This window comes from Polypterus senegalus, chromosome 4 (genome assembly GCF_016835505.1).
Source record: "Polypterus senegalus isolate Bchr_013 chromosome 4, ASM1683550v1, whole genome shotgun sequence".
Taxonomy (NCBI): Eukaryota; Metazoa; Chordata; class Cladistia; order Polypteriformes; family Polypteridae; genus Polypterus; species Polypterus senegalus.
In genome coordinates, this window is record NC_053157.1 from 190694610 (window position 1) to 190712336 (window position 17727).

The 17727-nt window shown below is 37.0% G+C and overlaps 1 protein-coding gene across 1 annotated transcript in view; it reads left to right on the top strand.

The window, feature by feature from the left end:
* si:dkey-37g12.1 (atrial natriuretic peptide receptor 1) overlaps positions 1-17727 on the top strand; it is a 141856-nt gene that overhangs the window by 86047 nt on the left and 38082 nt on the right. The window contains exons 16-19 of the mRNA XM_039752913.1: positions 7828-7932; positions 8029-8100; positions 9722-9887; positions 15704-15856. Of these exons, the coding sequence (XP_039608847.1) occupies positions 7828-7932; positions 8029-8100; positions 9722-9887; positions 15704-15856 (496 nt within the window). The remainder of the gene's footprint in view (positions 1-7827; positions 7933-8028; positions 8101-9721; positions 9888-15703; positions 15857-17727) is intronic.

The window sequence follows — 17727 nt, forward strand, 5'->3', positions numbered from 1 at the left end:
GGTGCAGTGTCTGACTAGTTTTTCCTAGTCCAGTGTTGGGGCACCTTATGCACATGATTAGGCAGACCAAATTAGCAGGTCTGCATGTGAACGAACCCTTTATTTTATGCTCCTGCTGGCAATGTGGTATAACTACCTGATCTGTTGTGTAGATATGTGCACAGGTGCCACACCTATTCTGTAGGCAAGGAGATGTGCCACTTGCTGCTGAGCCATACATAGAGTTTTGGACAATCATTTATTATTAAGGAGGGGAGGTTCTGGGAATATATTCTTCAGTTTATTGTCTTTCTGTACCATGGGTTGAAGCTCTTTCATAATTTTGCGAAGTGTTTCCAGATGTGGATTATAAATTACAGTTCTTGGTTTCTGCACCTTTGTATTCCAGAAGGATTTCTCTGGGTATAACCGTAGCTCTCCTGACTTGTAGGTCTGTCCTGAGTTTCTGCAGTTGTGTCTCCTGATCCATTGAGTCTGAGCAAATACGATTGTAACTATTGTCTGGATGTAGATGATGGAGTTCCGTATATGCTTTGGGTGGACACTGTCATTTCTTAGATAAGTCCGTCTGTCTGTTGGTTTGTGAAAAATCAGAGGTCATAAGAGTACCGTCCATTATGTGAATGGTAGTGCCCAGAAAGCTGATTTCTGTTTGTGAATAATTTAATCTCAGGTGTGACGCCATATTGCTCTGGAAAGTTTTAGGTACAGGTACATAAGAAAATTTGTTGCATCTTCCAGTTCGGCAACTGGACAGGCAGGTGTAATTGTACAAATCACATTCTCATTGTGTGTCTGCTATCTTTCTTCTTCCCTGCCTGTTCATTTTTTTAAAAGCACACAACAACAACAACAACAACATTTATATATATAGCATATTTTCATACAAATGATTTTAGCTCCTGTGATGGGCTGGCGCCTTGCCCAGGGTTTGTTTCCTGCCTTGTGCCCTGTGTTGGCTGGGATTGGCTCCAGAAGACCCCCATGACCCTGTAGTTATGATATAGCGGGTTGGATAATGGATGGATGGATGATTTAGCTGAAAGTGCTTTGTATGATGAAGAAAGAGAAAAAAGACAAAATAAATAAGAAAATAGAATTAGGGAACACTAATTAACATAGACTAAAAGTAAGGTCTGATAGCCAGGGAGGACAGAAAAAACAAACAAAAAAAAAAACTCCAGACGGCTGGAGAAAAAAAAAAAAAAAATCTGCAGGAGTTCTGAGGCAACGAGACTGCCCAGCCCCCTCTAGGCATTCTACCTAACATAAATGACCTTAATCAGTCGTCATGGTTTTCAAGGTTCACATCAAAGAACTTGATGATGACAGTCATGTGGACTTCTGGCCTTTAATCCTTCAATGTAGTGACATCACGGTGCTTTGATCAGGTGGTGGTGGTGCAGATCGCCACCACAGAAAACCTGAAAAAGAACAGAAGAGAAAGTAGGGGTTAGTATGGATTACGGAGCCATCAGGAATGATATTGATAATTAAATGCATATACAGAGTATCAGGATTAAACTAAAATGAAGCTATGAGAAAACCATGTTAAAATAATGAGTTTTTAGCAGTTTTTTGAAGAGCTCCACCGTATTAGCCTGGCAAATTCCTATTGGCAAGCTATTCCAGATTTTAGGTGCATAATAGCAGAAGACTGCCTCACCACTTCTTTCAAGTTTAGCTCTTAGAATAATAAGCAGACATTTATTTGAAGATCTAAGGTTACGTTTTGTAGTGTAAGGTGAAAGACATTCTGAAATATAGGTTGGAGAGAGATTATTTAAGGCTTTGTAAACTATAGGGAGTATTTTAAAGTCAATTCTAAATGACACAGGTAACCAATGCAGTGACATCAAAACTGAAGAGATCTGCTCGGATTTTCTTCGTTAGTTTCTTCCTAGTTAAGATTCTAGCAGCTGCATTCTGCACTCATTGCAATCGATTGATGTCTTTTTAGGTAGTCCTGAAAGGAGTGAGTTACAGTAATTTAGCCGAATGAAAACAAAAGTGTTAACTAATTTTTCAGCATCTTGCAATGTTATAAGGGGTCTAACTTTTGCTATATTTGCTATATATTAAGTGGAAAAATGCTGTCCTAGTAATCCGATTAATATGTGATTTAAAATTCAGGTCAGAATCAATAGTTACCTCTAAATTCTTTACCTCCATCTTGACTTTTAATCGTAATGCATCAAGTTTATTTCTAATAACCTCATTATATCCATTTTTGCCAATCACTAAAATTTCTGTTTTCTCCTTATTTAGTTTGAGAAAATTACTACTCATCCATTCAAAAACACAAGTAAGACATTGTGTCAGTGAATCAAGAGTGTTGGGATCATCAGACACTATTGATAAATACACTTGTGTGTCATCAGTATAGCTGTGGTAGCTGATGTTATGCCCCAAAATAATCTGACCTAATGGAAGAAAGTAAATCGAAAAGAGCAGTGGACCCAGGATAGAGCCTTGTGGAACACCATATAGAATATCACATGTCTTTGATGTATACTGTAATTACCACAACTAACAAAAAAATTTTTATCTGCAAGGTAGGATGCAACTAATTTAAGACACTGCCATAGAGGCCAACCCATTGACTAAGGCAATTTCTAAGAATAGTATGATCAATGGTTTTAAATGCGGCACTCAGATCTAGGAGGACAGATAAATGGCCTCTGTCTGCATTCACCCGCAAGTCATTTACTACTTTAACGAGTGCAGTTTCTGTGCTGTGATTTGTTCTAAAACCTGACTAAAATTTATCAAGAACAGCATGTTTATTGAGGTGATCATTAAGCTGCATAATGACTGCCTTCACTAGGATTTTTGGGTTCTTCTATCTTTTGTTGTTTCCTTCTCTGCTATTCCTGGCTTTGCTCTCCCTTTTCTCTGCTCAGCATGCATCCCAAACTTAAAAGTCTCACTTCACGTTGAATTAAGAATTCAATTACAAGAATAATCAGTAAGTGTTTGCCTTTCTCCTTTCTGTTTGTCCATTCAGATCTGTATTACTCCAACTAATAAATAAAGTTAGTTTTGCAAATTCCAAAGAAATTAAGTAAAAGATAAAGATTCAGATCAGTAAAAGATTCAAAGTTTAGGTAAATATCTAGTAGTCTATACTATCACTGGTGAAAAAATACAAATATCAAATAAAGACTGCAACAGGTAGAATTGCGGCTTGTTTAAGAATTTAGGTAAGTTTTGAGATTGAAGAGTTTAAATAAATGCCCTGCAGTCTTGGGTTTTATGATTTGTTTAGGAAGGTTATAGTGACAAAAGGTTAAAGTTCAGGTGGTCATGAGTGCTGGCTTGTTTAATCAGTATCAGTTATCAAATTCAAAATGAGTGAAGATTTTCAAAACAACAATAAAGTTTATCAGTTTGAACATTAGATATCTTGTCTTTGTAGTGTATTCAATTGAATATAGGATGAAAAGCATTTGCAAATCATTGTATTCTGTTTTTATTTGCGTTTTACACACCGTCCCAACTTCATTGGAATTGGGGTTGTAAATAAAATACATGGATTTTGCATTTTGGTGAGTCTAGTTCAAGGTTATGTTTAGATAGATAGATAGATAGATAGATAGATAGATAGATAGATAGATAGATAGATAGATAGATAGATAGATAGATAGATAGATAGATAGATAGATAGATAGATAGATAGATAGAAACTACCTTAGTGAAGCTTGATCTCCATAATTCTAATAGGAGATTATGTTACTAGAGCAGAGCTAGAAAAAGCTTTTAGATTAGAGGTGCCTAAGAGAGGCATAACATCATTCTCAGCCACAAGTAATATAAATCAGCGCAGAAGGGGCACCTCCCTCACTGGCCATGTAAAAGAAAAATCAAACCCATACTCAAAATGTGCACTGTTCTACAACTTAGGGTGTGATCTATGAGGAAATATCTAAAGAACTTAAACTTTTACCGTTAGCAAACTGAGACTGTTTGATTATGAAGGAAATAAATTAAATTGGTGCCTAATGTTACCTTATAACTGGATATTACTTAGAATGCATCAGTCATAACTTGCAGCAAATTATAAATAGATTTTATACAAATATTGTTTAAATAAGACAATGCTAATTTATTAAGGGCGCTGCAAAGTAATTATAAACTTGGGACAGAGTTAGGTTACTTCACAGAAGCGAATCAACATTTTTAATCAAATCGTTTCATTAGCTGCACATAATTGTCCATTTAAATTATCTTCCTCTAATAAGCAAGTATCCAAAACTTCATCTTCCTGTTTTGTGAAGAATTCAAAAGTTATTAATTTATGTTTTAGTCAAGTATTGCTTTCATTACCGTCCACATTGCTTCACTATTATTTCCCTCGTGTTTAAATATAGAGTATTTATATGTAAGTGGTAACTTGTACTTTGAAAGTTTGTTAATGAACCTTTTTAAATAAAGTTCCATTTATGAACTCACTTTAACTGATGAGCACAGCAGGCTAATTTATTATTTCATTATGCCTGAATCATTATTAAATGACAATTTGCAGTCTCCCATAACTCTAGAGTGCCCAATTATTTTTCTTTTCTTTGGTCATTATCTTGTAATACATGCTGTAAATGCATACATCACAACTAAAAAAATAATGCATTTGACAACCAAAATAGTCAGAAAATGGATTTGCTAACTTAGATATCATCTTTCAGTCTTTTACCATTCCATGGCCACAATTGCTGTATTTTATTCAAGTGCCTGTATTCATCCAACTTAAAAGATATTACTTAAAATAAAACTTTAAAATTGTTTTGTTTAGTTAAAACTTTTCAATATTCAAAGCACTACAGGCAGTCTTAAGAATATAGTGTTGTATGGACAAAATTTTGATAGATGCCACTTGTTTTCAATGGAGATTCTGAATAAACATATGAATTTATTTTTATTAGTTTTGTTGATTTTAGGAGACTGTGATGAATAGAGACTCTATAATAAAGATCCTTTTCAATATGCTTATGACAAAAGCATTGGCATAAAGACAATAGTTCTTTACATTATATGTATACACTGTGTCACAGGCGGCTGGGGTTGGAGCCCAGCCGGGACGTCCAGGAGGACCGGAGGAGGGCTTGTGCCTCCTCCAGATCGTGAGGGGGCGACCGCCCTGGTTGTATTGGGGGCCACGGGTAGAGGGTTTGGAAGCCCAGCCCTGTAGGGGCCCGTGGCCACCGCCAGGCGGCGCCCCAATGCCTGAAGAAACCTGGAGCCCAGCACTTCCACCACACCAGGAAGTGCTGGGGGGAAGAGGACCTGGAACACCCAGAGGACATCCGGCTACACAGTTGGTGCTTCCGCCACACGGGGGTGTGTCGATGGAAGCTCCTCAGAAAGCACCTGGAGCCTATCCGGGCGTACATAAAAGGGGCCGCCTTTTATCGGGTGGAAGAGGACGGAGCTCGGAGGAGAGGAGTGGAGGCGGTCAGAAGGACTGTGCAAGGCATTGTAGTGCGGCCAGGACTGTAAGGGGTGATTGGTGCTGCGGCACTGGGTTTGTGCACTTTTGTAATATATAGTATTGTAAATAAACACGTGCGTGGTGAACCAACATGTCTGCCTGTCTGTGTCCGGGCTGTACCCCACAACTGATATACTGTGTATGTAATCTTTGGCCTTGCATATCTGTATCGGTCTGCAGTTCTTTTACTGTTTTGGTGCTATGTCCATGATGAAAGAATGGAGAAGCATCCAACAAGACTTGATGATATGGGAAGGTACAGAAACCAGAAAACCTATAGGCAGTCTGGCACAAGTGAAAAAACTGAAAAAGTCAGGTTAAGATATTGATAAATTGGTGACAGCAGATGAAGGAAATATGGAGAGCTGAGTTAAGACTGAATAGACTGTGAAGGGGAAAAGCATTAGACAGAAAAGAATGGAACGCATTACCTTTAAATTTAAAAAAAATTCAACCTCTTTCATCTTTTCTGCTGGATGAAGGATCTGGGTAATGATCTTTATAAAACCAGTATGATTACCTTATCCTGTATTGCTAATCTACGACTTACTGTTGCCAGACCACAGTTTGTGCTTCTTAGTTATACTAAATTGAAATGTTACATTAAATGTTGTGGTTATCACATTGCAAAGATGTTTAGTTTATAAATATTCTAAAGAACCATTCATTTGCAAAATACAATACAGTTTATTTTTGTATAGCCCAAAATCTTAGAGGAAGTGCCGCAATGGGCTTTAACAGGCCCTGCCTTTTGACAGCCCCCCAGCCTTGACTCTCTGAGAAGACAAGGAAAAACTCCCAAAAAAACCTTGTAGGGAAAAATGGAAGAAACCTTGGGAAAGGCAGTTCAAAGAGAGGCCCCTTTCCAGGTAGGTTGGGCGTGCAGTGGGTGTCAAAAGAAGGGGGTCAATACAATACAATACACAGAACAGACAAAATAGCCTTTTGTTCTATGCATCTTTTTAAAAACTTTGCTAAAAATGTGTTAATTATCACTATTATGAAAACAGCTAATGAGAGCATGTATAATGACTAGTGGCTGGTATATTTGTTCATTAATTTTGTTTCTAGTGAAATAATGTGTTATGTTTTAAAGATATTTCAATTTAGGAAACCACACAATTAAATGAAACATCCACAGATAAGATCCATGCCATTATGGAGGCAGAAGTCCAGTTGTGCATAGGTGCTCAGTGTTGGTTAGAGTAACATGAATTATTTTTATGTGTGATAGTAATTTCACTTCTATTATTGATTGCTTTGTAAAACTGCAGTATTTATGTACCTTGAAAATTGCCAGATGACATCAGATTCCAACAGTCCATTGTGGTTGTGCACAAATTTACTGACAAAATGGCTTTACTCCATCTATCCAACTATTCACCTTGTTAACCAGCGTAATCCAATTCAGGAGTATCATGGAGCAAAAGTTTCCCTTGGCATCTTAGGCCATAAGCATGCAACCCAAGACATGGGCCACATTCACACATATATCTCCAGTCACACACACTGGTTCAGTGCATCATATCACCAAGAAACAACCCAAGCCACTAAATGTTTCCCTCTTTTCCAATATGAAAGCAGAGGTTATGAAAAGAAAAATTCCTTGAATTATTAATGTAGCCAACATTGATCCCTTGAATGATTATTATCTTTTCTCATGTTTAATTGTCTTATTGAGTTTTGACAAGCACAATGGTTCAATGACACAATTAAATATCTACCTTAACAAAATGGTTTGTGTCTGTGTGTCTGATTGTGTGTCCATCTGGTTGCTTTATCTCTGTCATTCCAAAAGGTGATGCATCACAAACATTAACACTGCTTTTATGAATCCCGTAGCAAATGGCATATAACAGATACATAATGTATTGCATATTGCAATGAGGCGTATGTTAATTACTAAGATTTCAACCTGTCTTAGATGGGTAGCACAGCTAGTATTCTATATTTAATTATAGTAAATAGGATGTTAGGCAGCACAGAACAAAAAACAAATGTCTAATATCTAAGATTATTCTAGGAGTTAAAAAAAATGAGTCAAGACATTTGAAAAGAAAAGCTCGATTAATCCTTTTCAAGTCAGTTTAAATATTCTGGTTAACTGAATAAGTAGGCCTGCTAGAGTTCTGTTAGAGATCATTTTTTTAGTGAGGACAATGGTGTCATGTAAATACAGCAGCTATTGATTTAGCTGGGGGCTTTTCAACACTAAACACTAGCTCTGCAGTAGCCACACATATTCTAAATGGTTACAATAGCAACGGAATGTGTTCATATTATATTTATATATTTTTTAATTTGAAGCTGCACATTGAATTTATGGCTTTATTTTCTTCCAGTGTAATAGTCTACATCACCCCAACATCTGCTGCTTCACTGGTGCATGTGTGGATCCCCCTAACCTCTGCTTATTAACAGAATATTGTCCAAAGGGGAGTCTACAGGTATCTGACCGATTTTTTTTCTTTTTTTTTTTTTTTAAATATGAAGGGATAAATACAAGTGCAATAATTTATTTTGTTTTTAAATGTTTTTTGTAGGATATTTTAGAAAATATGTCAATTAAGCTTGACTGGACCTTTAAATATTCTCTCATGCTGGACATTGTACAGGTAGTATGCCATTCAACAATACCTCTTTCTATTTGTATGTTTCATATTAACTTCCTTTTATTTCAAATTGTAAAGTATTTGAGCTAGATTGTTTGTATGAAAACATGCTATATAAATAAATGTTGCTGTTGATGATGTAGTATGTTATAAAAGGCAGTTTAAAATATCATCTTCGTTCCTAGGAATGGTGGTCAAACAAAATGTTTTAAAGACGTCTGTAAAGCTATTCAGGTGTACCAGTGTTTGTCCCAAATTATGACCAACGTTCTGCAGCTTTTAGTTTGCTTCAAATGATGATTCAGGCAATAGAGTGACAAGTGTTCCAAATAATTCCACAAACCAAATATCTTTGTTTAAAAAAGTTTTATAAAATTCCAAGCAAAATAGTTCACACAAAAAACAGAAAAAATTGATATTAAAGAAAGGAAAAGTTCTTGTTTAAGAAAAGTTCTGTTTAAGGTTTCATATCTCTAAGTCTGGTCATACAGTCGTACTTTAGGCACGTTAAGCACGGTCAGAAAAACTTATCTAAGAGTTCATGCTGGTAATAAGACTATTTCTTAACTGGCTTAATTAACAATCAGTTTTTACAGATAAAGCAAAAGAAGATCTATTAAATATTAACTTACAGAAGGTAAAAGACTACACCATAATCTAAGCAGCTGTGTGAAAATTATATTCTGTTACTGAAATTGAGCAATTTTAGCATTAACATTACACGTTATAAGATTGGCTGTTATATCATGGATTAGTACAGAGAAATCTTTAATTTAATTTTCTTATTTCCTTCCATTTCCTGCAGCATTATATATACTGTGGTGTTTGTTGAAGCCAAAGGCATCAGTTATTTAACTTAAATCTTTCTGTTTATTTTTCCAAAATATTATATTATTATTGAAACACAGACCATATTCATTGACTGCTGTACATGACAATCACTATATTTAATTTAAAAATAAGATATTTTTATTTATTTGGAAAACTAAGAAATTAACTCTTTCAAGCATTTGTAGTTTTTACATAGCTTAGTTCCCCTAATAGTTCATCCAAGCTCTTCTTAAAAACTGTCATTGCATCTTCTTCAACTAGACACTAAATTTTATTTCAATTCTGCGCCACTGTTTATGTTTTTACATTCCTTGTATTTTTACTTATTTAGGCAACACATTTAGCAGAATGTAATTACGAATTACAAATACCTAAATACAGTTTTGTTTTTTTTGTTCTTCAAATTTTCGGCAGGCAGTGTAGTGTAGTTGGTTAAGGCTTTGGATTTCAGATCCTGAAGTTGTTAAATCCTGTTGCTGACACTTTGTGACCATGAACAAGTCATTTCACCTGCCTATTCTCCAGTTGAAGAAAACAAAAGAAATTTAACCAATTGTATCTCAAATGGCATCATCCAAATTAAGTACTGTAAATGTAAACATTTGTACAATAGCATTTTATTATAAATTATAAATTGACCCTGTCATTTACTGGTGGGAAATGAACCAAGGACTTCACGTTTTGCTGCCCTATGCCTTAACCTCCATAACCAAGTGGCTTTGTAATATTTTCTTTTAAATGCATTACCCCTTCCTTTCTTCTTCATTTTAATTATTTTTTTTTATTACTCAAGGGAATGGACTACCTTCACAAGAGCCCCCTCAAATCACATGGTTACTTGTCATCATCAAACTGTGTGGTGGACAGTAGGTTTGTTTTAAAAATCACAGACTTCGGACTTAGTGGGCTCAGGAGACCACATACAGAAGCCAGTTTAAAGACTACTGCCTGCTATCAAAGTGAGTAGCGTGATGTTGTTCTTCAATAAAGTTTGTCAGAAAAGATTTTTTTAATTAGAGTCATGTCATATTCTAACCCACTCAATCCAGACCAGGGGCCTCATGTATAACGCCGTGCGTAGAACTCGCACTATAACATGGCGTAAGCACAAAAGCCGAAATGTGCTTCCGCACAGAAAAATCCAGATGCAGGAACTTCCACGTTCTTCTGCTACATAAATCCCGGTCAGCATGAAAAGTAATGCTCGTGCACGCGCTTTATGTAACGCCCCAACTCCTCCCAGAATTACGCCTCTTTGAATATGCAAATGAATATAAATCACTCAGCCTTCTGTGAAAAGACAATGGGAAAAGCACAGGGGAAAATATAAGAATTTCAGCGAATACCAAGAGGAGGCAAAGGAAAAACATACTATTTGTTCAAATAAACCATGGTATAATCAACAAAAGGAAGTTGATCGAGTGACATAGCGTGTTGGAGAAACTTGAAGGCTCACGTTCACAAAATCGCACAGTGCCGGAAATAAAAAAGAAGTCACATATCAAAGTCACCGTGAAAAGGCGAGTTGTAGTCCACTGTCTGAGTGTCATATGAAAGCTTATTAGGGTACAGAGAAAAAAAGGCACACAGTGGGAAAAAAGCACAAAATGTCAACTTCAATCTCGACATTTCCACTTTAATCACGTAGTTTATTTTGTCATTAAAGTAGAACATCATAAACGTCATCTTAAAATCATTTAATTAACCAGTTTCTCAAATCACATCGTAATTAAAGTAGCACGTTAAATGCTTTGTTTTGTATTTGATCTTCTATGTGCTCTATGTGTGTGAATCACTACTTGCTTCTTAAACCGGCTCTCCTCTCTTCCTCCAACTGGACACAGAATCCATTACATTCGTGATATTACAGCTCTCTGAATAACTAAAATACTGAGATGTATACGTGATATCATTTCATGATGATAGGAGTTAAAGCACATTATTAAACATGAGTTTCACGGCGCAGTGATTGTGTGCGACCTTCGATAAAATAATTTATTGCAGCAGTAATCAGGGGTGGCTCTAGGCTTGTTGTAGCACTGGGCAGAGGAAGAATCAGTGGCTCCTTTGCCCGCCAATGTCAGTAAGGTAGCTTATGCACGGTGGATGGCCACGTCCATTGCAGACACTGCATAGCCGCCTCGTGCTCATGACACAAGCATTTAATTTTTGTCAAAATTTGTCGCTGCGTTTTTAGCTGTGTTGTTATTTTCTCTTTCTGTTTTATATTCAATATATATTGGCGTAGCCGCCACTGCAGTCCTTGCTTTTCTTTCCCCAAATACCCAATCACCACACAATCAGCTCTGTAATAGAAGTTAAGCCATCTGTAAGCTTAGAGCGCCGATTCTTCAAAACGTTTAAGGAACATTGAAATGTCTTCGTAGTACATGTTTAATTAATCTATCCTTCATGACACTCCCAGTGAAGAATATAGATTATTTAAATGAAGTTAAAGTTTTATCTGTATAATATAATAAACATATTTTGCTGCATTTCACCTTAAAAATTATATCGTCATCATATGTAAATACGCGCTTTATAAAGTGGCTCAGGTTGTGCGATATTATAACTTTAGTGCAAGTTTACAGTGGGGTGATTGTACTTATAAGTACTAACAGTTCTACAAGGTGCAATTGATTAAGTGCATTTAAAGTTCTTGGGATGAAACTGTTTATGAACCGCGAGGTCCGTACAGAAAAGGCTTTAAAACGTTTTGCCGTGGCTGAGACAGCGTGTCCTTGAAGCAGTATACCGATAATTCTTTCCAATCAGCTGCTGCTGTGATTCATACTCAGATACAGTGATATAAATACTCCGAGTGGTGCAGTGAGAGTAATATGGAAAAAGATGATCCGCTGTGGCAACTCCTAACGGGAGGAGCTGAAAGAAGAAGAAGAAGAAGGTGCAGTGAGAGTAACAACGCTAAAGCAGTTATGGTATTTGGAATACTATGGCTATTCCCTGGACCATTATATTGTTACAAGTTAATTACAATCAGATGCATTACACTAATAAACAATATGCGGTTAGTTTCAGTGTATTTATGAACCTGCTTCAGGAAAATAAGGTGTAACCACACAGGAACAGTAGCATAGCTTTGACACTGGGTGCCGCCAGTCTGCAAAACCGAGCGGAGAACTTGGGTACGACAAGGTATGAGGTACCGTGGAAAAGTGCGTGGCTTTACACCAAGTGTAGGTTTTATACATCGCGATTTGAACGTGGAAAAGTTCTTACGCAACATTTCTGTGCGTACGCACCGTTTATACATGAGGCCCCAGGGTTGTGGGTGGATGTTGGAACCTATTCCAGCCAGCATAAGGCACAAGGCAGGAACAAACCTTGGACAGGGTGCCAGTCCATAGCAGGGAGATCACACATAGACACCAATTTAGCATCAGCAATGCATCTAAAATGCATGTCTTTGGACAGCTGAAGGAAACTGGAGCACCCAGAGGAAATCCAAGGTGACATGGGAAGAACATGTAAACACCATGCAGGGAGGACCCAGGACACATATACTGGTCCCTATACTGCAGGAGAGCAGTGCTACCACTGCACCACTATGCCACCATTTTTATTAAAGTCTTGGTTTCAAATCTTGACCCTGTCACTGTGAGTGTGGAGTTTGTAGATCCTCTCCATGTCTATGTGTGTTTTTCTGTGGCTATTTTGTTTTTTTTCTTCTCACTTAACAAAGACATTCAGATTAGATCAAATGACAAGTCAAATAATGAATTGGTCTGACAGAAGTAAGTTTAAAGAGTGGTAGTGAGCCTTATCATGGACAGGTAAGATTCTTGCCTTGTGCCCAGTGCTGATGGGATAGGCTACCCATACTGTGATCCTGAAAGAGATGAAGAATGAATGGATGTGTGTAATATATAAATGTAAGTCAATAATTGCCCACACTCTTGTGGTAATTTTATTTGGTCAGGCTGTACAGCTTTTCTTGTGCACATACAGAAACATGGTGGGTATCCAGTCACAGTGGTAACTTTTCAAACTTGACCAGTCAGTTTCTCTTATTGTTTTCCAGGAGTAAATATGGATGTTCCACTCTCCATTTGCATCAAAGAGAAGTATTGTCTAGTAATTTGCTTTTCATGGGTTGAAGTGTTTACAAATGGATTAAGAAGTTCAAAAATAGGTGAACAAGTTTTAATAATGAAGAAGGAGCAGGATGCCCATCTACATCCACTGTTGACAACATCACTGAGCAAGACTGTACCGTGAATCTGAAGAACCCACGGCGAATTTGGTCCCTAGCCATAAAAGTAGACCACTGCTTGCTGCTCTTTTTAGGGGCAAATGGAAAACAGATTGGACAAGAGAAACTGATTGATCAAGGTCAAAACCTGATCACTGTGACCTGAGTCACACCATGTTTGTTAATGTGTGTGGGGGAGTCTGTACAGCCAACCCAAACAAAATTATCACAAAACTGTGGATATTTATTGACTCACCCTTGTAGTAATGAGATCCTGCACTTTTACATTTCCTGAAGAATAGAATTGGTGCCCAGTCACCGTTTTTGTGAACCTTGCATGCTGAATACTTTATATCAGGGTACTTTAGTTTTCTCTCTCACACACGATAAATATAAGTGTTAAGCTAATTAGATGAATAGCTGTATTAATAGATGAATACTTTAAAGTATACAGCTCAAAATTTTCAAACAAAATGTGAAAAATGTTATTAAGTTTAAAAAATGATTTATTGGGGATAACAAGAAATTGCATACTGAGCATTCGAAAGATAGATGCAAATGGTTACCTTGGGAAGCTCTTTGGAGAACTAGATCAGGGTATCACTGAGCTTGTGGACAGTCTGTGGAGTTGGATGCACTGATACATAATGTTCCAGAGGTTCTCAACTGGATTCAAGTCTGGGGAACATGCAGGCCAATCAATTGCATCAATGCCTTGCATCAACTGCCTACACACTCTGGCCGCATAAGGCCAGACATTGACTTGCAATAGGTGGAACCCAGGGTCCATTGCACCAGCATAAGGTCTGACAATGGCTCTGAGGATTTCATCCCAGTAGCTAACATCAGTGACAGTTTCATTGTCTAGCACATGGAGGTATGTGCAACTCTCAAAGGATATGCTTCCCCAGACCTTACTGACCCACCGCCAAACCAGTCATGCTGGATGATGTTGCAGGTTGCATAAGATTCACCAAGACATCTCTGGACTCTTTCATGTCTTATCACATTGGCTCAGTGTAAACCTGCTCTCAGCTATGAAGAGACCTAGGTGTCAATGGCAGACCTGCCAAATGTGGAATTCTCTGGCGAATGCCAATTGAGATATATGTCAATTTATTTATATAACACATTTAAAATAACACAGTAATGCTGTGGCCAAAGTGCTTTACAATAATAGAATGAAAGAAAAACAGTTAACATAAAACATAAATAGTAATAAAATATATGAACATAAATTAAGATACATAATAAATAGAAGTAATGTTTTATAATCACAAAGAGGAAACCGTCAGTTTTACTGAAGGTCATGGAATGCAAGTGAATAGAAGTGAGTTTTTAATCTTGTTTTGAACAGTTCAATTGTAGATGACTCCTTTATGTGATGAGGTAAAGAGTTCCACAGGCGAGGAGCAGCAGCTGCAAAGGCCCTGTCCCACTTGGTTTTACATTTGGTACGAGGGACAACCAGAGACAACTGACCAGAAGATCTAAGCACTCTGGATGGCTGGTGTAAAAACACATAATTCAGATAAATAGGCTTGAGCAAGCCCATGTAAAGATTTAAAAACTAGCAACAATATTTTAAAATCAATTCGAAAACTGACAGGCAGCCAGTGTAAAGAAGCTAAAATAGGAGAAACAGAGTCATACTTTCTTGCCCCAACCAAAAAGCAAGCGGCAGCATTTTTGACCAGTTGTAACCTGTATATCAGAGATTTGTTAATCCCAGAATACAGTTAGTTGCAGTAATCGAGGCGAGAAAAAATAAAAACATGAGTAGCTACATGGTGATGGGCTGTGAGCACAGGTCCCACTAGAGGACATTGGGCCCTCATGCCACGCTCATGGAGTCTGTTTCTGACAGTTTGGTCAGAAACATACATACCACTAGCCACTGGGAGGTCAGTTTGCAGGGTTTTGACAGTGCTCCACCTGTTCCTTTTCAAACAAAGGAGCAGATAATGGTCATGCTGCTGGGTTGAAGCTCTCCTTGTATAATGGCCTGTCTCCATGTTCTTGAGAAATGGAATAATGGAGCATTGATTAGCATGGCTGTCTCATTGCTCCAAAATAGTTACATTCCATTTGTCTGAAGTATGACCACTGTTTCAGTATTTTTTTCCAGGTAGTCTTCTTTCTTTCCTCATCCATGAGGTATATGTAGGTTAATTATTATTTATAAATTGGCCTTGTGTATTTCAGTGTGCCTTTTCCAGGATTAGCTCCTAATTTGTGCCCTTTGCTACAGAGATGGACTCTTGCCCTAAGAGACCCTTAAACTGGATCAAGTGGATTCAGTTGGATGGACATATGTATGTATGTGCAAAGTGAGAATATAGTACATGTTTGTTAAAAAAAGAATGGGATAATGTTGAAAATAAAGGCAACTTTGACTTGTATATTTTAAGAAATTTCCCTTTTTTGATGAAGGATTTTTACTGTCTTAATCCTGTCTTATTGTCTTAATTAAAGCAAACTACAATTAAAAATTGTTTTCTAAAAGTTTCCATTTTTTATGACTGGTATTCACATCTACTAATTACTTTGTATAATTATTAGGTTTACTGTGGAGAGCACCAGAATTACTACGAGAAGAAATGCCAAGAAATGGGACGCAAAAAGGAGATGTATACAGTTTTGGCATAATAGTGCATGAAATTGTATATCAAAGTGGAGTCTTTTATATTCCTGGGTGTATTCTTCAGCCACATGGTACAGTAACCATTTTCTTTCATTTTCATTGTGATAGCAGTTCATTTTAGGAGAACATATTTGTTCAGTAGATAGTTTTGACACCTTATAGCATGTTAGTTCACCAAATTCAATCCTGAGGTATGATGCTTTCATTTAAACTTGGCTTTGTTTTATTGCACTTGTTTAGTATTTGCTCACAAACTTAAAATCATGCTGTTAAATCAATTGCTGCAATGTTAGGATGTGTGTGCTTCGAGATAGGCTATTAACAGTTCCTTGTGTCATTTGACAATGATAAGCATTCAATGATTGATTTAAATGACAGCATCATCTGCTGGAAAGCTAAGAGGCAATACACAGTAACATACACTCGGATTCTTCAAGCCATAATGTGAAGTAATATGTGATTGTACAGTGACGTGACAAGAAATTTGTTTTTGTCATTAATAATACAGCATGAAAGTATGAAAACATTTCTCATTGTGAACCAACATCCACATATAGCTTAGAGAAAAAACAGAAAAACAGAAGACCCTCCTTTTACGATTGGAATTAATGCTTGTCTGACACCACTATGTACATATACAATGTCTGCATATACTTAAACTGATTTTCGTACATAATATGCAGGCTTCTGTAAACATTATATTATATTATATTATGTGGTACAGTGATAAGCTGCACCCTCACAGTTTCAGGGATGGCTTAATGGACCTCAGTTCAGTTCCTAGGCCAGTCTTGGTTTGTGTGCAGCTCACATGTTCTGTCTGTGTATGTGTCCATTTTCTCCTTCTGCACTGTTTTTTTTCATACCCTTAACTTATGAATGGACACTGGATTAAATTAAATATTTAAATAATGAATTCACCTTGAAATTTGACAAGAAATTGTAAATTGAGTCTTTTATCATAATGTGTGTCTTGCTCTTAGAATTGAATGCAATAAAATGGTTGCAACTGTTAGGTATAGAAAACAGAAACAACTATGGAAGGCATGCATACAATACTTACACAGCTAGATTTCAGGAAATTTAAATTAAAAGTTCAAGATTAAAAAGAGATGTTGTTTGAGCTTGCAACATATAGTAATTGTTTTGCCAGTGAAGAGCACTGAAAGACAAAGAAGGAAGGAGACAGTGTTGCACTATATGTTAAACATAATATTCAGGATTAAAACATCTAGAAAAATTTTCTATGGGTTGTGCTAGTAAGGAAAAAAATCCATAGATCTGGTGATTAAAGTTTGCTACAGGTCAACAGATTCTAATTTTGAACAATATCATTGTGTATCATTTAATCACATAAGATTTTGGCAATAGAGACAATGTAGTGATTATTGCAGATTTTAAGCTTCTAAACATTGATTGAAAATAACAAAAAGATGAAGGTGAAAACGTCAATCAGTCATGGCCCATCCCGTATATCCTAACTACAGGGTCACAGGGGTCTGCTGGAGCCAATCCCAGCCAACACAGGGTGCAAGGCAGGAACAAATCCCAGGCAGGGTGCCAGCCCACTGCAGGACACACACACACACACCAATGACAAATTTAGGATCGCCAATGCACCTAACCTGCATGTCTTTGGACTGTGGGAGGAAACCAGAGCACCCGGAGGAAACACACGCAGACACGGGAAGAACATGCAAACTCCAAACAGGGAGGACCCAGGAAGCGAATCCGGGTCTCCTTCCTGTGAGGCATCACATTATAATCACTTAGCAAATTGTTTTATTCACAGTAACAAAGAAAATTTTAGTAAAATTAGTGTTTATCAGAAAACGAATATATAAACAAGCCATACTGATCAAAACTTTAAAGCAAAGTATTACAGGCTTAGACTGCATAAAGTCTAATGACAGGGGATACACAAAATGGTGGTGTCAAAAAT